The following is a 27,099-nucleotide window of genomic DNA, read 5'->3' as shown; positions in this document are numbered from 1 at the left end:
AATAAACTGCACTGCGAACATGACCTATGCTTGACCCCAAAATTTGAGAGGTCCGGTTCAGCTGAGGTCGGCTCGCATCGGCTCGCATCGGCTTGCATGAGCCGGTTATTTTGACTTCTGTATAAACACGAGAAATAAGCGCTCATGTGGGAGGTAAAATACCGGCTCATGCGCGCCGATGCGAGAGGCTCCTGTATAAACACGCACTAAGACCAGACTACCATTATTATCTTTAAGAATATTCAGAGACAGTGCTTTGCCATGAAATTTCATAATTTATGTTTGGTATGTGGGATGTACATTGGTCACTCTCATCAAAACTGATGTCTTCACCAAAATTCACATTTTGGTTATATATTACTGTTTGATTTTTTTTTCTTTCATTAGGTGGTTGTGTTTTTGGTAATGCCACCAAAGTATACCTGAAGTATTACATCAAATTTGAGAATAACTCTATAAGTATCCTGCCTAAACACTTATTGGTTATGAATTGCATTACCACACAAATTTCAAATGTATGCACCCATATAACTATGCCATATTTTGGCGAGTACTGGTACATTGTACTTCACAGTTCTAATGTATGATTTGGAAATCGTACTATAATCCCGTATTTTAGTTATTTATTAGTATTTATGTTGTAATATTTATAGCTGTTTTTAACTATTTGTAGATTGGATAAATCATAACAATATAGAGCCCAAAATTGGAAAATTGCCTTCTTAGTTATATCTGTATCAGTCTTTTCTGTTGTAACTTACACTTGATATGCAATATGAGGAATTCTTGCCAGATACATTGTATGTATGTACAGCATGTTCTGTTCCTTTGTCAAGCCATCATTATTTAACTTGTTATACATTGTAAAGTTAAATGTAAGTGTATAAAGTAGTGTGGGGAAAAAAAAAAACCTTGCCACATTGCATTATTGGAATAGAGTATTCAATGTTGCCATTTGAAAGGTGTATTTTCTTAGCCTGTGGTTTGCAATGTTGTACTTGTAATGCATGTAGTGATTCGGCAAATTAATCACAGGGTTAGTATGTACATGTATCTAGTATTTTATAAAAGAAACAAAACAAAATAAAGTATGAACTGTACCTGGATTTAAAGACGGAGATCCAGAAACCTTGCATGGTGTAAATCGTGCTCACCCAATGGGCAGAATTTTTCAAACAGTTTGTCATACAAGTTTATCTGCAGTTGACTCTGATTTAAATTTGTTTGTACTTGTAGTACAAATGTATTGCTGATGAAGTTTGAAATTTCAAAGCATTTCTGTTTCGAGAGACTTCTCTCCTTGCTTCCACTCATGGTAAGGTTGATCATGATAACTGTATAATCATGCTTTATTATTCATTTTGCCCTTTTTTCATCATGCTTGACAAATTTTTGACTGCAATGAATTTTGCATTAGTGTAACATGAAGAGTGAACCTCAATTCATATAAGAAAGATGAAATGGCTCATGAAAACTTCAACGGGCCTGTCATATGTAACACACTGCATGCAATGTGAGCAGATTGGGGGTACCCCTTTATAGGGCCCGACTTGGGGGGGGGGGGGACCAAATTGGTGGCCACTTTTACATTTTTACTTTATCTTAAGAATGCATTGTCACATTTTCATCAAACTTGGCAGTTATTGTCACAAGGGTTGTGTGATATTTATTTGTACAAGTGGGCACCATGAACCCATTGGGCACCCCTCCCCATCCTAAAATCCCCAAATATGCAACCTAAAAAAAAAATAATAAATCATAAAAACCAATAGCGGTACAATTCAAGACAATGCTATCAATAAGTATAATAGTGAATATAGTGTCAAGTTTGAATACAGCAAATTCGGAGACCTTATTTTTTTTTTGGGGGGGGGGGGTGGGGGAGGGGCACAAGGGGTAAATTTGGGGCCAAATTTCACATTTTCATATTCTTGAAATTCTTAATTGCTGAACTCTACAAATGTAATTGCTAGGGAGTAAAGAACTCGATTGAATCAAAGTATTTTCATCGTAAATTGAAGTGTTGTGACAACTGTCACCCCCTCTTGCTTTCAAAATGATATTGTATTGACAAATGCATAGAACGTACCATCATAAGTAACTGAATTTCTTGGTTTTGCAATATTTTCTACTGGAAGTTTCGTAATCATGAGCTTTTTACACTGTTTTACCTATTGTTTAAGGATGATCAACAAAATATGTTGAAGTCATACTTTTTTTTTCACTTCTGTTGCAACTACAAATGTAGTTGTCTTTGTAGCACTCAAGTGCACTTTCAAGTGTGAATTTCATGTACAGAGTACTGTGGTAGCACACTTTTATCAGGTGATAAGAAGGACTCCATGCAGTTAATACATGTCAGTACTATCCTACTGTGAGATGCGAGTGAAATGACTGAATTTCTGTGCAGTGGGAGACTGCAGTACAGTACTAACTGATGGGAGTTCTAATGTCTTCACAAATCTCTGCCTTACTCTTCTTCTATGTACCATAGAGGACAAATAAAGTTCATATTTGATGATTGCCAACCATCACAATACTTCTGTCAATATCAATCTTTCGCTGTTGTCCAAGATATTTGGTGACAGAGGAAAGATATTGGTGTATTTGATATGAATATCCAAACCTTTCCTCCAGAAAACTAAATAATGTACATGTATGTACATGTGCAGTCAACTTTAACAAGGTGAAGGTGTGATGCATCCGCATCAGCATCTGCAATGTGGTTCAATTCGTTGCAGGGTGATGGGTATTACTGTAGTGTTTGTGTGTGTGTGTGTGTACATGTGTGGCATCTCATGTCCCTAGCCTGGGGCCCCATTTCATAAAACTGGTCATCAGTGACAACTGCCACATTTCTATGACAAACTTGCTCTCAGCCAATCAGATGCAAGGATTTCAGTAGCTTGTCACATCTATGACAAATTGTCACTGATGACAAGTTTTATGAAACGGGCCCCAGGGCAGCTGTTTCAAACTGTTCCGAAGCCTGCAGTCAAACTTGGGAATGTGGGGGTACTAGTTTTCACTTTCAACTCTACATCAACACTAGCAACATTGAAAATGATCTGAAACGAGCAATGTGATAGTTGACCAGCAGGCGAGAGGTTCATGATTGATATTGCAAGCAGTAAAAAACTGTTTCGATCCAATGTTGTTCTGTTTCTTGGTATTTGAAACACGTTTTCAATGATATACGACAGACACTGGATGTGATAAATTGAATTTCTCTGGTCCTGATTTTGTTAAATGTGTATGTACAAGTCAACAATAGCTTCTAATTAAACGATATCAGCTACACCAAAATACAGTAATGTGCTGGATGTCATCACCCAACAGACCTAAGCTAATCAAACTTGTTGAGCAAGAAATAAAATCCAGTTGCCTACATGACCATTCAAAGAGTCCATCAGCCCACATGTCTAGCACATTACCCACCGTATTCGCCAGCGATAAGGCCGCAACGCCAGATAAGCCGCATCCCGACTTTGGTGATGAAAAACAGAAAAAAAAAAAATCAAAGGGGTTTTGTTCCGATCAAAACTTAATAACTTTTTAACATTATTTTTGTTTATAAGAAACTTTATTATTTCTACGTGTTTCCACACGTTTCCTAACAATAACAATAGCAATTGGCACATTGCCTACTGTAATCCCATACATGATTAGGATCTCTGTGTGTTATCGGTTATGAAGGTGATTCAACGAGTAGGAAAGACAATACAGTACTGCAATTTGCTTGTGCTGGCATATAGGCCTAACCCCGACTTTCCTGCTTTAATTTTTGCTACAAATAGTGCGGCCTTCTCACCGGCGAATTTACGGTAGTCCCTGCCCACACTGCTACTGTTCCCATGTACATTGTACACGTATCACACAGGGCTCTTGAAAACAGCATCAAATCCCAAGAAACACCCATTACCATCACACACACATCAGATACCAAGCAAAAACAGACATGAAAATCTCTTCCTATTTGCTACTTCACTTGTGCTTCTCACATAGCACATTTAATGACACAAACGCCGACATGCTCACTTGTGTTACAAAGAGCAAACATTTCAGCAAATCATACTGCATGTCATGTTATGTATAATAAGCAATACATACCGGTACAAAAGAACACGCCACACTTGTCACATGAGATTTACATATTGTAGAAATAATATAAAAAACAGCAATACTCACACTGTACCTCATCAATCAATGTTATTATTCAGGGCACCAAACTGAGATGTGCCCCTACACACTGCTGGTTTGATGTCACAGTTACATAAACTCCACATCAAATATCTGCACCCCATCAAATTCAACGGGTGAAATTTAACTGGTAGAATATGTATATACAGCCCCCATCTCCCCCCCCCCCCTCTTCCTTTTTACTTTACTTAAACTTTCAAAGAAGTCAAGTTGTCAATACTTTCCAACATATCATTCACAATTTCCAACTCAACCAAAGATTTTTTCCCCCTTTCAGTAGAGCTATAGAGAACCCTGTATATTCTTTATTTTTTCTTTAAAAAAAAAAAAAGCAATTGCGATGTGAGATACAGTGCATAAACAATAACAATGTTATTGAGTATATGTTGCAACTGACCTAAACCAGTCTAATTGCTTATCGTTGCAGTCTGTTAACTACGTGAAACAGGGTACATAAAATATGTCATATCAGGATAGTGTTCTAGGTCTATTTTCTATTTTGTGTGGTTCCCAAATACAGACTGTATGGATGAATAAATACTACATAGCTATTGACTGGTGCTGGGATAGGCAAGCCTTGAGGAAACCCCAAACTTTTGGTTGTCTGGGCAAGCATCCTGAGATCAATTTATGCATTCATTTTGAACCAATTATAATCAGTTACAGTCCACTCCCGTTATTATGAACACAGTTATAACAAAATTCTGGTTACAACGAAATAAAAATTTAGGCCGCAGCATTATCAGCTCTATGTTTTTTATTGTTTATTTGTTCACTTTTAACAAAATTTCGATATAACGAAAGAACACTGCCGGTCCCGGGAACTTTGTCATAATGGGAGTTCACTGTATTTCCTTTCCTAGAACACGAGAGGCTAGGTCAACTGCTTCTGCTGCATGTATTCAATAGTCACAGGGTTTGTTTGTTTTTTAATATAAAAATCAGCCACAACCTTGCCTGGTACTGTGACTGGGCAGCTTGAGGTCACTACTACAGGATATCAAATTAAATTGAAAGCTTGTTTCTTTCACACATGAGATATGGAACAACTGTAAGTCTCTTCTATACTGACATGGACATGGATATAACAAATAAATAATGCCACAGTGATCACTGGTCCCAGTGGATTTTTCCCAGTACAGACACTTTCTGACACTGAATTATGGTTATAAGTCTGTCTATTAATTATGTGCATTGCAATTCCATTATCCTGCTTCAATGAAAAGCCTGCAGCAGCAACATTTCTTCATTTAGAAATTAACCATGTAATTTGTTTTCAATAACTGTACTTTTTGGTGTTTGGTGGTGGTGGTGGTATTCAAAGCTTTCAAGACAATTCTCACTTTGTTTTTGTAAGCTTCAAAAATATTTCCTTACAATAGTAACTGTAAGTAGCATGGGTTATATCATGTTATTTCACTAAATCATATCCTCTCAGCATTTACTGGCCTGATAAGAATTAATGACAAATAACTAATGGTGTCTCACCCTCATCAACTACTAGTAATATTGCCTCGCTGAAACATCTCAACGCTGACAGCCAATGTAAATCTTTCCCAATAGTGATATTTATCATTTACTGCAAAGATTCAAAATCCTATCATTTCAGCCTCCCTCCCTCCCTCTGGAAACTTTCTGGTAGTTTGGGATGAATGTCACGTCATTGTCTACGAAGGTACTGATGTCTTGTCATCGACTACGGTGCAGTTTCCTAGATTGTCCAAGTTGGCAGTTGTTACCGAGCATTTACCTGAAAAGATAAAAATAAAATAGAAGACAAAGATAGAGATACAAGTTGCTGTACATCACTACACATGATCCATTGACTCTTGAGCTGTTACTGTTCAAACATATAACCCTCACTTCAATCTCATAACCAGGGAGATTAACTGGTGAACATATATCAGTATGATCAAAATATCTAAAATTGTTTGCTTCACTAAATTTGGTAATGATGAATGCACTATAAAGTACCAACTACATGTACAATCACGACCACCACACATTTGTTAACAAATTTCAGAGCTTTGTTACAATCAGAATTCTTCTACACATTTCAAAAATGTATCCTATCCCAATATGAATCTGATAATTTAGACTTCAAACTGTCAAAACGTCATTCTGCACCAATACAAAGAAACATACTGCAAGAGTGGATATTTTTGCGTGACTAATTTTTCGCACTTGGCCGGGAAGATGAGTTTTGTGTGTTTTTAATTCAGCGGAATCAAGATGCCAACTACTGGAACATATGGCAAGCAAAAATATTTGTGTGCTTTTGTTTTTGCACTAGTTTCTGGTTGCGCGAAATGCACGAAAATTTCAACACTGTGAAAATTTCCACTTTTACAAAAGTACTTCTGCTGCAAAGAGCAGGTAACCTTACAGGCAACCAGCAAAGCAATTGGCATTTACTCACAATATCATCAATCTTCATGATACTCCTAACCGTCTCTGCAGCAAGCTGAATTGCACTCGTTGACACCAGCAGAGGCTGAATGACATTTTCTTCCAGGATGTTGGTAATTGCTCCCTAAAACATAAAATTTCATATAAACAGTTATGAGAGAAAAAAAAACCAATAAAATTGACAGTTCTGTCAAAACACCATCTTTGATCCATGCCACATTAAACAGATGAGTAGATTAAAAAAAAATAAAAATTAGCTCATTCTGGTATTCCCTTCATGAGGAGAAATGAGATACTCTGCTTCATGCCCATGTCCAAAATGTGAGGACAAAGAAAGTCTGCACGATTACTCTCTCCCCCCCCCCTTTCCCCCAAAAAACATTACAAGTTGAATAAATACAGATGATGAATACACAACAGAAGAAAAGAAATATGACATGCATACTTTTGACGAGCACAGTAATACAAGACATATCAGAGTACACTCATGACTACAGATTTTAAGAAATGATCTAAGCTTCTCTTTATTCTAACACACTGAAGTGTGTGAAAAACTTGAGCTTCTCAACAAGCAAATCCCCAAAGCAGACAAAATTTGATGCATGTCACTACCGTTCAGATCATCTCTCGGGCTACCTCTCGGTGATGTTTGTTTTTCTCACCTTTCTCACATTGATGCCAGCAGTCTTCTCTCCCTGGGCGTGCTTGTTTCGGAGCTCAGTGACGACGCTGATTGGGTTCAGTCCAGCATTCTCGGCCAGCGTTGAGGGGATGACTTCCAGAGCCTCGGCGAATGCCTTGAAGCAGTATGCCTCCATACCTGTCAGCGTCCTGCTGAACTCGTTCATGCGGAGAGAGACTTCAATCTCTGGGGCTCCTCCTCCAGCGATCAGATATCTGCATGCCAAAAGGGAACAAATACTGACATGATTACACATTCCCAGCACGAGCATGTGGACACATATAGAAACTTTATACATGTACTTCTGGACATTTATCGATAAAAATATAACTACTAGTTCTACAAACACCAAGAATGTTGTTACTGCACATCAAATGGCTGCAGCATTATCTTTGAAACTGACAATAATTGTTCCAGTGGTCACTAAAATGGACGCAGATAAGATGTGACGCTTCACAAATAATAAAGCATTGGTTGGAAGTGATCTACGTAATGACCCCTGGCAGCACAATTTGCCATGGAGACACAGTTTTCTAAATGAGCATTAATGATATGGGTCCCTTTGTACCATTACAAATTGAATCACTAATGCTCTTGGTCTGACAATCCAATCATTTTCTTTTTTAGCTGTTGCTTTCATATAATAAAAAACATTGCCTGGGATCCCACTCACCGCTGCTTGACAAGGCATCTGATGACACACAGGGCATCATGAATTGAGCGGTCAGCCTCTTCAAGGACCAGCTTGTTGGAGCCGCGGACAAGTACAGTCATGGTCTTCCCTGGGTTGGTGATTCCTGTGATCTATCATCAGACATGCACAGAGCGTACTCATGTTAAGTTTAAGGTACTGGCTTTACAATTTGTGTGACAGATTGTCAAATGCTACCCTAAAGGTGTTGGCATTTGAGTGACATGGGTGTAAAAAGTGGGTACCTGCCGCAATAAAATAACAATGATGGTCTGGCGCTCTGGAAGAGGATTGCTTACTCTAAATAGGTGACCCTGATTAATTCATCAAATCATCATCGTCATCGACATCATCATCATAATCATCGTCATCGACATCATCATCATTAGGATACTAGTAGTCACTATTAGCTCCTCAACTGCAAACATCACATGCATCAGGAATATCAGCATGTTTCTCGGCACCTGTGTGTTGTGCACACTGAGGGTTGGATCTTGTTATTCATCATGTGCAGTGATGTCTGCAGTGCTTATCTTACACATTGTATTCATTAAATTCCCTTCCCTTCCCCTCCTCCCACTTTTCTCCCAATATTCATGCTGATTAGGAAGGATTACTAAAATGTCACAATGTCATAAATGAATGGATCTGTCTAAGGTTACCTTTAGAACACTTTGGTCAAAGCATCAGGTATTTTCTTAGTTAATATTATTATTATTATTTCGTTTTATCCATACAGGGTGGCCCCGTCAGTATTCAAGTACTGTTTTCCAGGGGGCCCTGTAAACACATACATACAAAGTAACAATATCACAACAAATAACATTAACACAACTCCGAATAATATATCAAATGGAACAGAACTGTTCATAACATTCTGCTTGTGATTACGAGAAAACATGGTAAAACTGTCATTGTTTACTACAACTTTTATTGACACGGTTTCTAGGCTATGACAGTTAAAAAGTGCAATAAATCCACTTACCTTGACAACCTTGCTGGTTCCTGTGACAACCTCTTCAACAAGATCAGCTGAAGCCAAGAATTCTGGAGTGAAGTGATCGATGCTTGCAATGGGCTTACAGTTAATGGTCTGAAAGAAGATCAATGCAGAATGGATTTAATTTATGGTCAAATAAATCGAGGAAAAAATTGCTTTCATAAAACTTAGGCAGTCAAAATAAAAAACATACAGAATGGTAAATGTAAATAAATCAAAGGGTGTCTGCTTATAAATCTTTTAGGGAGGTTTGTTACCAAAACAGAAATAAATGAAGACCCTGCTGTCTATGCTTTTCTACCACATACATACGGTTTACAAACACTGATGCAATGGTAATCTGCACCTAATCCCCCACCCCACCCCCTGCAGAGTTATGAAATGCCAGCAATATTGCTGAGCCCATTCTGTGGCTGTCTGGAAAGGGGTGGTCTTGGGGCAAATAATGTTAAACTTGTCATGTTTGCATCTCTCACACTGGTTAGCACTGGAATACTCAAAATCTGATCTTTTCTCTTCTTTTGGGGTGCATAACTTCTTTTTCTTTTGTGTTCATTTTAAGAGTGAAGTTCGAGAGAAGACTTGTATGGAACAGACAGCATCACCTCTTCTTATATGCATAATAGCACTTCCACTGATATAACATTTACCATAAAATATGACAAACTGAAAAAAACAAACACTTTTCTTATTTGCTAAAAAGCATCAGTAGAACCTTCACTGCTGAGCAAATCTAAAAATAGGGTTGAGTTCATCTTTAGTGTATGCGATGGTCAGGCATATGCATGTTTGAAAGAAAACCAACATGGAAAAGTAGAAATTACGCGATGCGTAATATATGTCCCTGCCGGAAGTAGCATTTTGTAGCCAATGTACAATATAGGTCAAAAATCAAGGTTAAAGGTCAAAGAAGTCAAAGGTCAAAATTCTGCGTAGAAATTTTGAAGCCCTCACCTAGTGCCATCACATAAAGCAAACGGAATGGAAATCGGGTTAGAAATGGCGAAGGAGTAGAATTTTGTAGCCAATGTAAAATATGCCCGGTAGGTCAAAAATCAAGGTCAAAGGTCAAAATTCTGTGTAGAAGTTTTGAAGCCCTCACCTAGTGCCATCACATGAAGCAAACGGAATCGAAATCGGGTTAGAAATGGCGAAGGAGTAGCATTTTGTAGCAAAATGTACAATACAGGTCAAAAGTCAAGGTCAAAGGTCAAAGAAGTCAAAGGTCAAAGAAGCCAAAGGTCAAAATTCTGCGTAGAAATTTTGAAGCCCTCACCTAGTGCCATCACATAAAGCAAACGGAATCGAAATTGGGTTAGAAATGGCGAAGGAGTAGCATTTTGTAGCAAAATGTACAATACAGGTCAAAAATCAAGGTCAAAGGTCAAAGAAGTCAAAGGTCAAAATTTTGTGTAGAAGCTTTGAAGCCCTCACCTAGTGCCATCACATCAAGCAAAAGGAGTCGAAATCGGGTTAGAAATGGCGGAGTAGCATTTTGTAGCAAAATGTACAATATAGGTAAAAAATCAAGGTCAAAGGTCAAAGAAGTCAAAGGTCAAAATTCTGTGTACACGTTTTGAAGCCCTCACCTACTGCCATCACATAAAACAAACGGAATCGAAATCGGGTTAGAAATGGCGAAGGAGTAGCATTTGGTAGCAAAATGTACAATATAGGTCAAAGGTCAAGGTCAAAGGTCACAGCTGAAATTCTGTGTAGAAATTTCAAAGCTCCCATGTAGTGCTGTCATATAAAGCAAACAGAATCAAAATTGGCTCATAAATGACAGAGAAGTAGCAAATTGAACATTTTGATCACACACGGACACACACACGTACGGAGCCCGTTTCATAGTCCCCTGCTCGAACTCGTTCGGCGGGGACAATTACTGAGGTTAATTGTCAACCTAATCTCACCTTGCAGACAAACTCAATGTCCTCTCTCTCAATGTCCTTTACCACCATGATCTTCATCTTGTGCAGAAAATGTAGGGCCAGGTCGCTGATTGCATCTCTGCGGAATAATCAAAGGGCACACACACACTGAAGCTCATTGCATACCTACTTAAACAAGGAAAAGTAGAAATTACGCGGTGCGTAATATATGTCCCCGCCGGAAGTAGCATTTTGTAGCAAAATGTGCAATATAGGTAAAAAATCAAGGTCAAAGGTCAAAGAAGTCAAAGGTCAAAATTCTGTGTAAAAGTTTTGAAGCCCTCACCTAGTGCCATCACATAAAGCAAATGGAATCGAAATCGGGTTAGAAATGGCGAAGGAGTAGCATTTTATAGCCAATGTACAATACAGGTCAAAAATCAAGGTCAAAGATCAAGGAAGTCAGAGGTCAAAATTCTGTGTAAAGTTTTGAAGCCCTCACCTAGTGCCATCACATAAAGCAAACGGAATCGAAATCGGGTTAGAAATGGCGAAGGAGTAGCATTTTGTAGCAAAATGTACAATATAGGTCAAAAATCAAGATCAAAGGTCAAAGAAGGCAAAGGTCAAAATTTTGTGTAGAAGTTTTGAAGCCCTCACCTAGTGCCATCACATAAAGCAAACGGAATCGAAATCGGGTTAGAAATGGCGAAGGAGTAGCATTTTGTAGCAAAATGTACAATATAGGTAAAAAATCAAGGTCAAAGGTCAAAGAAGGCAAAGGTCAAAATTCTGTGTAGGAGTTTTGAAGCCCTCACCTAGTGCCATCACATAAAGCAAACGGAATCGAAATCGGGTTAGAAATGGCGAAGGAGTAGCATTTTGTAGCAAAATGTACAATATAGGTCAAAAATCAAGGTCAAAGGTCAAAGAAGGCAAAGGTCAAAATTTTGTGTAGAAGTTTTGAAGCCCTCACCTAGTGCCATCACATAAAGCAAACGGAATCGAAATCGGGTTAGAAATGGCGAAGGAGTAGCATTTTGTAGCAAAATGTACAATATAGGTCAAAAATCAAGGTCAAAGGTCAAAGAAGGCAAAGGTCAAAATTCTGTGTAGAAGTTTTGAAGCCCTCACCTAGTGCCATCACATAAAGCAAACGGAATCGAAATCGGGTTAGAAATGGCGAAGGAGTAGCATTTTGTAGCAAAATGTACAATATAGGTCAAAAATCAAGATCAAAGGTCAAAGAAGTCAAAGGTCAAAATTCTGTGTAGAAGTTTTGAAGCCCTCACCTAGTGCCATCATATAAAGCAAACGGAATCGAAATCGGGTTAGAAATGGCGAAGGAGTAGCATTTTGTAGCAAAATGTACAATATAGGTCAAAGGTCAAGGTCAAAGGTCACGACTGGAATTCTGTGTAGAAGTTTCAAAGCTCCCATGTAGTGCTATCATATAAAGCAAACAGAATCAAAATTGGCTCATAAATGACAGAGAAGTAGCAAATTGAAGATTTTGATCACACACGGACGCACACACGGACACACGGACGGACGGACACACGGACGGACGGACACACGGACGGACGGACACACGGACACACACACGTACGGAGCCCGTTTCATAGTCCCCTGCTCGAACTCGTTCGGCGGGGACAAAAAGAGACATGGTATGAATTATTTCTGAGCCATGTTTCCTCCTTAAAAAAATACAGTCTCTCAAACCAGAAGGTTCAGTTCAGTCTCCAATGGTATCAAGCCTTGTTGGTGCAAGGCCTGTCACTGGTCATGGGGTAGTTTTGTCAAATGCTCTATCAGTGGTAGAAACTTGAAAGAACAAACAAATGGGCTGATGTAAACTGACATTCACTACCTCTAGCACTCAATATGAGAGCATAAACAACCAATTATAACGTCACTGGAGTAATGTACTATCACAAAGTGATAAATAAACACGATCACTGAACACTAAAATCCTTCTCGGTTAGTTGTTACCATAATATCAGCTTATTGCTATATTCTCTCAACTTTTATCAGTGCTTCCCAAGCATTCAAAATAAGTATTTCCAAACAAAAGCACACTGACTAATATAAATCACAACTTCTATCACTTGGGCTCAGTTATGTATAAAGATGATTCTAAAAAGAGTAAATGACAACCTGCCTAAAACCATTACGTTACACAGGATAGTGAACATCATGAAGCTTCACTCTCCATGTGGTGGGAAAAACTTTTGCATGAGAGGTACACTGCAGCCCTCCTTCTTAGAACCTCCACATCATTACTCTGAGCAGGACTGTGAACACCAAATAGTTTCAATGTCTACCCTGAGGACTGACTTTTTTTTTTTTGAGAAGCACATTGTAACAAGTCTTCATAAAACCTCTCTGACACTTATTCTATGCAGGAGTACAAACACCAAACACTTGTCATGTCTTACCTTAGGATTGACTTCTGAATGAGAAGCACATTGCAGCCCGCCTTCTTGATCTGCTTGACAAGGTTAAGAATGTATGCCCTCTCCTCCCGGAGCACTCTGTCCATCTGGGTGTAGTCTGATACCACCACCTGATTGTCCATCTATGAAGGGTGGATGGCACACAAAATTCTCAAGTCTTCGAACATTCCTATTGACTTGCTAACTATTGATACTCATTTCCAGGAATAGGAAATTACATGTGGCTTCAGAAAGCAAACATGAATATTATAACAAATACATTACATTAAGTGTGATTTAAAAAAAAAAATGACTTTTAGGTCTAGATCACACATCATGAACAGTGCAGTGTCCATGGTTGGGCCATAGAAGGGCAACTTACATCAGTCTTTGGAGCTGACAGACAGAACTGGATGAGACCTATGCGAGCCTTCTCCACTTTGCTAGGCCCAGCTGTCCCTGCCGCCCGCTGACTGAACACAAGTCCATTTACCAGCTCTGTGTCTTCAATAGTACCACTGTGCAAAAAAACAATTGATCATCATTGATCTATCATGTACGGCAGATAATAGCACTTCGGTCTTGTGTTGATTTTTTCACAAGTATCCCATCCACACTTTCAGTGCAATGACATCTGCTGATTACCAAACAACAGGGAGATTAGGAACATGTGTATTTTCATTTCTGATATTACGTGACAACATCCAATTCCAGTGCTTTAGCAGTCTGAAATAACTGGCTTTTCACCAAATATCCCTTTCATCAAAATATCATAATTTTTATACACAAGAAAAACTCCCAGCACAAACACTTTAACAAAGCAATGTCCCCCCATCTAACTAATGACTTAAAGCACACAAAACAATAAAATCATATTTTATTCCTAAAGTAGTCTTTGCAAAATGAAAATTTGATAGATCTTGTGATGACAGACCTTTAAGGGTTTAAAAATTTCTTTCAGGCAGGCAAAGGATTCCTTGTATACTGACAGTGCTAGATATCATAGTTGTTGATTCATCGTATGCCATCTTAAGAGGTTCATGAGTAACTTTCAAGGATCACTGACTAATAAAACCCAGTGAGCATTCAACCTACCCTAATTTTTGAATGACCTTGATGTCCTGGAGGTCCACATTGCTGGCAGTGGCAGGGTCAATCACTTGAAGAACTGCATCCACGGCAATGGGAGCCAGAAGACTGGAGTACTGTGACACAACCTGAAATAAGTCAAGGTCTTCAACCCATTAATCTCTAAATCACCTTTGATCAGTTTTCAGTTAGAGGAATACAGGAAATATGGGAAACAAACAAACAAACAAGATATGTCTTGCATTGTGATACTGTCAAAATGTAATACTTGTATAACTTTGGTGACACATAGAAGGGCCTCTAACTCACTGCTCTCTATGTTTGACTTTCGGCACATCAATCAACTTTCTGTCTTTGATTTTATGCATAAAATACACATCTTACATTTCAATACACATACACATACACACACACACACACACACACACTCACACACGCACTGGCAAATTTCATAAGCTGCATATGCAAATGAACTAAAACTTGTGTGCAAGGCATTCTCATGAAGTAAAAACCAATGTGAGAGGGCGACAGCCTTTACGTACTGAATGTTATGGAGAGCACCAGTCAAATTTGGTGTCCACAGAGATAATCTGGCAGACTGCAGTTTCAGTGCATGGTCAACAAAGAGTTGAAGAGTTGAGGGTTAACGACTGACCCCATCAGGAATAGGGCAAAACCCACCTTTGAATTGAGGGAGGTGGTTGCACTCTGCAGAAGAGCCTCCCTCTCACCAAGATTGACCGGTACCGCCATGGTGGCTAGAATCTCACAGGCTTTATTGGCAGCTGCCTGGAAGGACTCCGATATGATGGTCGGATGGATGCCTGTCAAATTACATCACAATGAATGAAGTTAATCACTTGAGAGTCACTGAGCTGCCATCATCATCACTTGCATCTATTCTATATGTCACTTGCATTCACACTCATTCTCACATAAACACATCATAAACATGTCATACACACACAAAAGAAATCTGAATTAATAGAAATTAGAATGCTATCTTTTTTCTCCAGTTAACAATAAATTGGGGCTAAAACCATAGCGAAGGAGAATAGAATAGAGAACAGAGAGGAGAATATTTTGACACATTAACATAGGAAACAACCAAGCTTGTCTCATACCTGGGCATCTATCGACTTCCTTCTGTAGCACATTCCTGGAGCTATGAATAAGGCTTTAGAACTAACAATAATGGAGTAATCCCTCCTGCATCAAAGCAGTACCCTGGCCTTTGATTGTTAGTCAATACTTGGGCTCTTGCAGCACTTACAAATTGCAGTTGACTTTATGTCAGTTGACTTTACTCTGAACATATCTTTATACAGACAGCACCAATGGGCTCCTTTCTGAAGTAGCAATAACCCAATTTATTTAAGATATACACTGTACAAAGTCTTATCACTATATATCAAACTGTATTTTACTGCATATTCCAACCATGACCAGTATCACACTATTCCTAGAAGTTATTTCCCCCTTCTATTTCTGAGATTATCTAAAGTGATCATATTTCCAGATGTCACAATGGGTGTAAGTGCTCATCTACCTACTTTGGAGCTGCAAACATATGTAGATCAAAAAACATTTTCAAATACCAGATATGAGAAATATATGGAAAATTGCACATATTAAGCATGCTAAACTGTGTTACATCATATTGCGGTCAAGACAAAAGCAATTGGCCCCATCTTGGCGGCAATGTATCCACCATTCTGATATTCTCACCTTTGTCCAAGAGTCTTGCTGCAGCCTCCAGCAAACTTCCAGCGATGACCACAACGGAAGTAGTTCCATCTCCAGCTTCAACATCCTGAGCCTTGGACAGCTCAACCAACTGCAAAGAAATATATTCTGAAGGTGTGAGTATTTCAGAGTATCTCACAGATTGTCATTTAGGACATACCATGGTACCTCACATCACAACAGGTTCAAGAGTACCTCAAACCAACAAAATATTATACAAAACAGTACAAGCGACTACAGAGGCCATTAGAATTCTTGCTCATTGTGGTACACATCTATAAAGATTTTTACAATCAGCAATTTTTCACTTGACGATGTACAACAAATATTGTTTTGTGAACATAAGTCAGCCTTTTGTTTGCAAGTAGTCCTGCCGTGAAGATATGCAATAAACCTTGTGATTTGCTCAACACATATGTTCAAATTCAGTCAAAATATATATCAATGTTACCATTACTGTGAATTCTTTGTAGTTCTACATCAAGCCGCCATAAGTTGGTGAATATCAAGATCATACCCAAATCCCAGTACACACTGTCAATATTCATCATCAACATGAGCTAATTGCATTCAACATTAAGTTCAGAACAAATCATTAAGAGCATGCTAACCTTTAAAATGTTTCTTACCGTTGATAGTATTCAACACCTATTCTCCTGATTATAAAAGGCCTTATCAGCAATTACTTTTATCGTATTTCAATCAGATTGAGGCTAATTTATTACAACTTGAGCTACACTGGCAGTTATCATGATGTGCCACAAACTTCATTGATCGCACAGTAATTAAAATTTCAATCATAACAAAAAGTACCATAAAAGTCCTAAAACTTCACTTCATTATGTTTCAGTATTTCCAAAAATATATCTAGATTTTTAATGTCATCTCTTCATCATCCTGCTTGCCAGCTAGCCATATATTCAACAAGAGCATTCATCACAATGCATAAGATCATACCATTTTAGCTGCTGGATGCAACACCTGCATTTGCTTGAGGATCGTAGCACCATCGTTGGTGATGGTAACATCTCCTTTGGCATCTTGGATCTGAAAACCAAGAACATAGGAAGATATGACTTAATCAATAGCTCAGCAGGTACGTATACCAGTGCATTTCATTCCATTCAGTATCTCGGTATATTGACATCCATTTCCCCACAGAGACAAAAAATATATATGAAATAAGATATAAACATAGCATAACAAAAAACAAAAAACAACAAAAACCAACAAACACAAAATAAAGCAAGCAAAATAAATTTGGTACAAAACAACAATACCACTGCAAAGGCAGTAAAAACATCATAAAATTTCTACAAGTTCTACCAGTGAAGATTAGCACTCACCATTTTATCCATGCCACGTGGCCCTAAGCTGGTTCTGACAGCATCTGCAACAGCTGCAAATGAGGAGAAAGGGATTGGGTGAGAAAAGAATCAACGAAATTTGATGTGATCAATTCCTACAGAAATCAACTGCTTTTACATTACAGTTACACATTGATAAAACATCATATATGTGGTACATACAAGGATTGACATGCACTGAAAGGGAGTTCTGCTGTATCTGTTCTAGCTCTAGCCACTGCCGCATCACTGGCATAGCTGGCTAGATAGCGCTACTGGCCATCTATCTTGAAAGCAGAACAGGTTTGACCACCAAGGGCTGTAAACTTGGGGTAGGAAGTAAGCTCTTCAAGAAAACTTGCAGGTAAACATGTGACAAGGCTAGAAAAGTGAAGGGGGAAAAAAGATGATGGGAATGAAGTGGAAACATTTTAAGAAAGCAAAGTTGTCTAGACTTTAATGTATGAAAAATCTGGTCATTTTCATCATAATGGTGGTGTACAGACAACAGTGTATGATGTAGAACTATAGACTAGTCAGTAGTTGGACCTGCTAGACATTCTCTACTCATCAACCACTTTTTGATTTAATATCTTTTATCTTAGAAAGTATTACCTTAATTACATTCCACTCGAGGCAGAAAATACCACAGATTCATATCCCGGCTTCAGATTGTTAACTCATACTGTACACGCAGAATGCTTGGTGACAAACGCAAGTGACATTTTTTACTGTGCACCGGCGTAAGCTCATCATTTCAATTGACCTCCCGCTCTTCCCTTGAAAAGCACTTTGACTAATTTTAAATCCAGTGGATGGCAAATACCGTGTTAATAATTATGTGTATTACTAATCATGCTAATGAGGATTTTCTTCAATTCTTTTTCCTCTTGTTTTCTCAGGTTATCTACCTGTATCCCCCTAATTTCTCTTGATTTGTAAATTATTCATGTTCAAATGTTCCAGACCTGGGGGTGTTTCACGAAGTCACACTTAATTTAAGATTGACTAAAAATTATAGTATGCCAGTGGTTCCCCTGTTCGATTTCACTAGGTTGATCATCACCTGCTTCAAATCATCAGTAATGTTACAGAATAATTCCATTGTTATTCGAACTTAAAATCAAAATGTCTCCAAAATCTTCATTTTTATTAGAAAGTTGAGGGCGCTAGTGTACTTTCGCACCTGTTTGTCAAATGACCTCCAAACATGCACAAACTCACCCTGGTCATTCAGCAAACCTAAAATACTTCCACCCGAGTCTCCAAAGTCGAATAGAATTTACAAGTGTCGCAAAATCGTTAGAAAATCTTGATCGCTGGAATTGCTAATCTGACTGTACACAAGCACAGTTACGAATTGGTCTGAATGTAGCGACACAGCGACTTTTTCTATGGTGTCGTTGAAAAGCAAAAATTTGTTTTTTCCTTGTCCTTGGCCAAGTCTTCCATTAGCGGTTGCAGCTTCATGGCAGCGGTTGAGCGCGTGCGCGAGTGTATGCTGCCACCTATATCTTTCTCTTTCTTTTCTTCTTTTATTTTAAGGTAGAATCTATTCCCAAATTCCCCCTTCCTTCCTAGCAATTATTTCTTGGTGATTTTCCTCTTCTCTATCCTTCTCAATTTCCTATTTAACTGTATAGATCTACTTTTTGCCCATTTTTAGTTTCCTTCATGGGTTGTTTTTCCCTCCAACTACAATTTCTTTATAGCAATTGCTTTCCTCTTTTCTTTTCAAACATATCCATCCCTCCCTTGCTTTCCTTTATAGTAAAAGTTTCTCTTCTTTCTTTCCTTCCATCAACTCTCTATTTTATAAACCTTTTGTTTCCTTTTTTGTGGGTTTAACTTTTTGATACAGTGTATCTTTTCTTCTATTTCCTTTCCCGCTTTTCCTAGCCTTTCCCTTTGTATTCTTCACCCTTGTCTTATCACCACATTTTCCAATCTTTTTTCATTCACACCAATTAGCATACACACACACACACACACACACACTTTTTTGTTTTTGTCAATCTTTTATTTTTTTCTTTTTCATATAAACAATAATATAAAAAATTTTTCATTGCAAAATAATACACATTTCATTATAACAACATAAAATTCTACATTGTCGATATCAAATACAAAATTCTTAATTTACCTTGATTTAATATCAAGGTAAATTAAGATAAATCAAGAATTTTATATATATACAATAAAATACACACACACACACAATATGACCAACCACAATCCTAAATCGCTATACCGTGACTCGAAACAAAGAGAAAGGTGGAAAAAGTATTATCTTTTTAAAGACACCATAGAAGAACTTGCCCTGGTCACTGTAAGATAGCTACATTCAGATCAATCACGGTGCTCGCTGCTGCTGTGCTGCCATGAACGTGTTTCGTATATATCGTGCTGCGCTGTCTGCTCTTGTGCAACGCAGTTATTGCAGAGCGAGGTAGCTGTGATTGAGATTATTCCGAGAAGTAGAACAGTGTCAAAATGGTGAAAATTCCATTTCTACTGGACTTGAATCTCACTCAGATGCAAGTATTTAGGTTACTGAATAACTAGGGTGAGTCTGTGCATGTTTGGAGGTCATTTGACAAACAGGTGCGAAAGTACACTAGCGCCAAGTTGAGCAACATTGAAGACACACACAGCATACCTAGCCCCCGAGACCACGCCGCTATGTGGCGGGGTCCTGGCGGCTACCTCGCAGTTTCGCTTAAGTGAGAATCACGAACAACTCCCTATTGCCACATACGGCGACTTCACAAATAAACCATGGCTAAATTTCTATCATAAACACAGTGACGATAAAAAATGAATTATGCATTGCCCCATTGCCTTGGTTCTTCTCACCAATTTATCTGGAAACTGCAAAATTTTCCACATTTTTTAGGAGTAAGCGGCCTGCCGTAGCGGAGAGCCTTGCTGCCATTTTGAACGTGTATATCCATTACTACGCATCTACGCATGCGTGAATAATGACATCAACGTTACGGAAGTTCAAAAGGATATGAATAATGCATCATCGCACGGTGCATAATTACAAGGTGAAATGAATACCGGTATGCATTAAAAAGTTCAATTTTTTTGGCGTGTATCATTCATTTATGAAAATTTACGCCTGTAGCGAGTTATACAGTACTAGCCTTTTGTCAAGGCCCTCTCGCTGTATGGTGTAGAGAGCCCAGCCGAGTAAGGTAGCGCGACTCACTTCGCTCGTCCGTTCGCTCATCCGTTACAGCGAGAGAGGGCCTTGACAAAAGGGTAGCAATGTGCACGTCGTTATTGTGAGTTTAGTGAGCATCGGTGAGCTGAAGATAATTCGCCTTATAAGACAACATTTTCTGCATCATAAGCAATGAAATGCATCAAACAGTCGTCGATTGGAATCATTTAGGTTTAATCGACCCATGTAAGTATTCCTAGTCTAGTAGTTTTTGTTGAAAATTTAAGGAAATATAACGCCGGAACGGCACCCATTTTGTACAACATTAAGATCTGAATGCGAAAACGGAGCAGCCCCAACGCTGCACGTTGGGGCTGGTCGCAGTTAACACAACAGCATACCATAATATTTAGTCAATCGAAAATTTTAAGTTCGACTTAAAAATGTTAAAATCTTTGTGAAACACCCTCCAGCAGAGTATTGCACGCATGCGCCCTGGATCCCGATCCCACGCCCTACCAGGGCCTACCTCCATTTCAATCCGACTTGAAATAACGAAAAGGTAAAATTAAATTTAAATTGAATGGAATCCAATTATTCTCAGATGATTCTGCCCTGCTTTCAATACTAAATTTATAGTTAGTAAATATACCAGGAAGTCCTGTTGAAGACCTAAAACCTATACGCATATCTTGCTCATATCTAAATTACTTAGGACTTATCTACTGTCACACTTTTTCGGCATTGCATTGGCCATCGCCGATAGGATTTATCGATCCCTCATCAGGACCATCCAAAAGCACGTACAACACAGCGGTATTGAGCAGTTGTCAAGGCCCAAACCACCCTGGCTGGCGAGTTTGCAAGTCTACCTTTGGCTGCAGTGATGTTGCTCCGACGAATTTCGGAAGGCTTTTCGCGATCGACATATGCTCCTTGACGGGGTCCTCCCCTTGATCCTTTCTGCTCCGGCATTTTACTTCTTAAGTTGTGATGAAATGATTGTAAAAGACTTTATTTCGGACCGATGCGGTAGATATCAGACGATATTTATATACTAGTCAATTTCTTCGCACGGCATAATTAGGGAGATACACACATGTATGTACAATGTATACGCATTGCATGCAGGTTTCAGCGTAGGCTTGTGTCCAGGTACTAGGTAGGTGCAACGAGGAATACATATATTTTTTTAGGTGGTAATTACTTTATCAAATGAGTTTTAAGCCTTTAGAATGTATCAGATGGTGCATAACTATCAATTAGCCTCAATAGAATTTACACTCAGCTGAACAGTAATGTAAAATGGCTTAAACTGTATGCATATGTCAATTCTATGGTCTGCGCGCGGATATTGCATTAAAAAAAAAACACCTGTATTCAGACTAGCGATGGGTGTCCTCCCTAGGGCCTAGGTTACTTCGAGAATAGTCGATCCCTCTTATTCCTAGATCCCATCTCCAGACCTATGGATCGAGACTAGTTATGATTTACGTTTTCCGATGTTTTCTCATTTCATTTTTTTTCCCCCTCAAGTACTGTATGTTCTTTTTTTCTTTTTCTCCCATAGCCTATCGATTTCAGTATTACTGATTTCTTTGTTGATATGTAGGCTCTACTTCCCCGAAGTCATTTATCTATTTATCTATTATTTCATAGTATCTCTCTTTACTGATAGTGTTTTAGGATAGTATACTGACAATGATGATGATGATAACAATTATGATAATAACTATGATGATGATGATAATAATAATAATAATGATAATAATAATGATGATGATGATGATAATAATAATAATAATAATAATAATAATAATAATAATTAACATTCTTATATACTGCCAGTAGCACATATCACACACACACACACACACACACACAAATGGATGTCTCTATGCACATCAAAGGAGGAAAAATATTGAAATAAAGGAAAATAGACATATAAGGGAGAGAAGAGGAGACAAAGAGATATAAAAAGTGACATACAGCACAAAGCCTGTGCTTGACTTATAAAATTGATTCTGTGCTTTAGGCTATTCCCTATCGTCTTGTGTCTGTAGTTGCAAGATGTATACATAGGCCTATGTATATCACCTTTTATATACATGTACATTGTTTAAACACAAACATATATTGTGTACACATACATATGTACATGAATATATATATATATATATATATATATATATATATATATTTAATATTCAAACCAACTAGAATAACTTCTCATTCAGCCACTATATTAGATAACATATTTTATAATTATTCTGAAAAAATAGAAAAGAATGCAATAATTTTAACTGATGTCTGTAATCATCTGACACCATTTATTTTGATTAATTCTAAGGCAGTTATGAAAGATTTTAATGCAGAATATAAAAAGAGAGAAATAGATGATGGAAAAATGTATACATTTTGTTCAAAATTACACGCAGTTGATTGGACATTTTTATATGATATATATGACGTAAATGAGAAAAATAGCCGGTTTATAGATATTCATTTTGAATTGTATAATGAATGCTTTCCTGAAATAGAGGTTAGACAAAGAAAACATATCCACAGAAAGCCATGGTTAACTGCAGAAATAAGAAAATTGTGTAAACGATATGTTTTGTTTAAGAAATATTTAAGAAACCCAACAGATAGTAGAAGGAAAGTGTATGAACGATATAGAAATAAAGTTAATGATATGATAAGAACTGCAAAACAAAATTATTATGATGTTAAATTTAAACATGCTATGAATGATGCAAAAACCACTTGGAGAGTTATAAATGAGATATTGAGTAAGAAAAAGAGAAAGCATCTATAAATGAAATTGAGTTTGAGGGTAAGTTAATCACAAATTAAAAAAAAAAGACGGGTGCTGTTCGTTATTCCGAAGGTCGCTATTCCGAAGGTTCGTTATTCCGAAGGGTCGTTAATCCGAAACACGTAAATTCCCTATACGCAGAGGTTCGTTAATCCGAAAATGAAAAAGGGTTCGTTAATCCGAAAATTTGTGGCGTTATTCCAAAGGTTTGTTATCCCGAAGATTGGTTAATCCGAAAACGAAATTCGGAACAATGAACCTTCGGAATAACGAATCTTAGGAATAAAGAGCCTTCGGAATAACGAACCTTCGGAATAACGAGCTGTAACCAAAAAAGACATATGTAATGTGTTTAATGATTTTTTTTGTGGTAAAATTGGAAAAGAAATTCATGATAATGCACAATTAAGCATATCTGAAAATGATTCTTTAAAAAAATATATGTGTGGAAAAGTCACTGATTCTTTATCTTTTAGTCCTATAACAGTTTCAGATGTTTTAAATATAGCTTTGAAATTAGATTTAAATAAATCAGCAGGGTATGATGGATTTCACACAAAAGTAATAAAAATTTCTATTGACGCAATGTGTCTCCTTTGTGCAATATTATTTTTAACGCGTCTATTGAACAAGGTATTTTTCCAAGTGCATTAAAGATCGCTGTGATACCAGTTTTTAAAAATGGTCATAAAATGTCTGTAAATAAGTACAGACCTGTCTCTATTTTATCGATTTTTAGTAAAATATTAGAAAAAATAGTTTATGAAAAAGTGATCTGTTTTATACAAAAACATGACATTTTATATCGGAGACAGTTTGGTTTTAGTAAAGGGTGCAGTATATCACATGCAATAATTGATTTAGTAGATAAACTTGCCAAAGCTTTTGAAGATAAATCAATAGTAGTTGGAGTTTTTTTAGATTTATCGAAAGCTTTTGATTGTATTGATCATTCTATTTTATTTGATAAGCTTAGTTTTTATGGTATACGGGGTATAGCAATGAAATGGTTACAGAGTTATTTAAGTGAGAGAAAGCAATATGTTTGTATAGACAATGTTAATTCACATTTTAGAGATATTCCAGTTGGTGTGCCTTAAGGATCAAATCTTGGACCACTATTATTTCTAATGTATATTAATGATTTGCAATATGTAAGTAATATTTTATCTGTAATTTTATTTGCTGATGACACCAGCTTGTTTTTACCTGGAAAAAATGTTGCAACGATTAATCAGCTTTTTAATACTGAAATGGAAAAAGTGCAATCATGGTTTTTAGCCAACAAATTACAGATAGATTATACAAAGACAAATTATATGATTTTTAAATCTCGGAATGTAAATGTCGATGCGAATTCAATCAATATTATGATTAATAATGTTGACATTGAGAGAGTAAAAAGTATTAGATTTTTGGGTGCTATTATTGATGAATGCTTAAGTTGAAAAGATCATATTAAGTATATTTCTTTTAAAATATCACAAGTAATTGGAGTACTGCATAATTTGAAGCATATATTACCAATGAAAATTTTATTGAATATATATAATAGTATGATTTTATCACATTTATCATATTGTAATATCGTATGGGGTAATTGCGCAATGTATTTAACACAAAAACTTTTTAAATTCCAAAAACGTGCAATACGTACAATAACTAAATCACATTATTTGGCACACACTAAAGAGTTGTTTTTAAAGTTGCAATTATTAGATATTTATAGTATCAATAAATTTCAGATTGCTTCTTTTATGTATTCCTTCACCAAAGACTTATTACCTGATGCTTTTAATGATTATTTCATTTATAATTTTGATGTGAATATGTATGTTACCAGAAATTAGATTTTTGGGTGCTATTATTGATGAATGCTTAAGTTGAAAAGATCATATTAAGTATATTTCTTTTAAAATATCACAAGTAATTGGAGTACTGCATAATTTGAAGCATATATTACCAATGAAAATTTTATTGAATATATATAATAGTATGATTTTATCACATTTATCATATTGTAATATCGTATGGGGTAATTGCGCAATGTATTTAACACAAAAACTTTTTAAATTCCAAAAACGTGCAATACGTACAATAACTAAATCACATTATTTGGCACACACTAAAGAGTTGTTTTTAAAGTTGCAATTATGAGATATTTATAGTATCAATAAATTTCAGATTGCTTCTTTTATGTATTCCTTCACCAAAGACTTATTACCTGATGCTTTTAATGATTATTTCATTTATAATTTTGATGTGAATATGTATGTTACCAGAAATTCCCATCAAAATGTATATTCCTTTTTATAGATATAAATTCTCGAGAATCGTGATTTCTTACAAAGGTCCTGTACTTTGGAATACACGTAATATGTTAGATAAGTTTAAACAGTGTTCCACTTTAAAGGACAAGTTCACCCTCATAAACATAAGGATTGAGAGAATGTAGCAATATTAGGAGAACACGTCATTGAAAGTTTGAGGAAAATCGGACAACCCGTTCAAAAGTTATGAATTTTTGAAGTTTTTGTGTAGTAACCGCTGGATGAGAAGACTACTGCAGTGTATGAATAACTTAGATGTCACATGCGTACAACAATATAAGGAAAATATAAAGAGAATTTCACAAAATTCCATCTTTTGAAAAAAGTACATATTCCCTTGACTCGTTACCGACATATGTTAGGGGTAATATTATTCCCCCTGCTTTTAGAAAGAGACAAGTCAAGTGCTCTTTTATTATGCAAAAAAAGTGAAAATATGTTGAATTTTCTTTACATTTTCTTTATCCTGTTGTACGCATATGACTCACAAGCTGTAGTAGTCTCCTCATCCAGCGGTTCCAACACAAAAATTTTAAAAATTCATAACTTTTGCATTGATTGTCCAATTTTCCTCAAACTTTCACTGATGTGTTCTACTAATATTGTTGCATTTTCTCAATCCTAATGTTTATGAAGGTGAACTTGTCCTTTAAGTGATTTTAAAAGGAAGTATAGATTATATTTATTACAGAAAGAATAATATGCAATATATTGTGAGTTATCTTTATATACATGTAAGTTTTATTGATTGCCTGTTGTTTGTTCATGTATTGTTTGTTATTGTTGTTGTAGCTCATTAGCTTGTTTGTATTTGTCTTCTGAGTTTATTACCTGTAAATCTTGTCAGTGCTTCTTTTTATCTTATTCTTGCCATGTTCTTGACTGTCTTTCTCCTTGTCTCCGTTTATGTTCTGGAACTTAAGAAACACAATTTTTAAAATGCAAACTTGTAAGATAAAGTCCATCAAGGGTTTGACCTTTGACAGGCCAATGGCCTTTGTCATTCCCACACATCTGCTGCAGTTCTAACGGTTTTTACTGTGTTTACATTTTACTGTAACTGGCCTTTTGCCAGGTTATGGCTACCAAGGTAATGGCAGGGCGTAGACAAAAATGACCACAACAGCCTTTAGACTATTTGCACGCTTTAATGCAATATCAGTAATATTACATAAATGTACATTATGCACATCACATTATTTCATGACTTTTCGAACTCTTTGATGACCATCCCGTCCCCCACCACCCGTCAGTTAGTTCTTTAAAGTCCAATCATTATCAACAGACTAAAGGGTGGCAGAAAACATCTC

The 27,099-nt window shown here is 36.9% G+C and overlaps 1 protein-coding gene across 1 annotated transcript; it reads right to left on the bottom strand.

The window, feature by feature from the left end:
* Positions 1 to 5,813: 5,813 nt before the first annotated feature.
* LOC139744141 (T-complex protein 1 subunit delta-like) lies at positions 5,814 to 21,726 on the bottom strand. The gene is made up of 14 exons (XM_071654595.1): positions 21,514 to 21,726; positions 17,473 to 17,525; positions 17,084 to 17,173; positions 16,109 to 16,217; positions 15,062 to 15,204; positions 14,387 to 14,508; positions 13,674 to 13,809; positions 13,295 to 13,434; positions 10,899 to 10,995; positions 8,968 to 9,075; positions 7,965 to 8,095; positions 7,272 to 7,506; positions 6,620 to 6,733; positions 5,814 to 5,950 (listed from the first exon to the last, which is right to left on the bottom strand). The coding sequence occupies exons 1-14, from the start codon at positions 21,614 to 21,616 to the stop codon at positions 5,936 to 5,938; spliced, it is 1,596 nt and encodes a 531-aa protein (XP_071510696.1). The 5' UTR covers positions 21,617 to 21,726; the 3' UTR covers positions 5,814 to 5,935.
* Between the last annotated feature and the right edge of the window lie 5,373 nt (positions 21,727 to 27,099).

Source organism: Diadema antillarum, unplaced genomic scaffold (assembly GCF_040938485.1).
Source record: "Diadema antillarum isolate AM-2024a unplaced genomic scaffold, OU_Dant_1.0 seq00001140_RagTag, whole genome shotgun sequence".
Classification (NCBI taxonomy): domain Eukaryota; kingdom Metazoa; phylum Echinodermata; class Echinoidea; order Diadematoida; family Diadematidae; genus Diadema; species Diadema antillarum.
The sequence above is the reverse complement of the archived record's forward strand: the minus strand, read 5'-3'. Positions and strand labels throughout refer to the sequence as shown.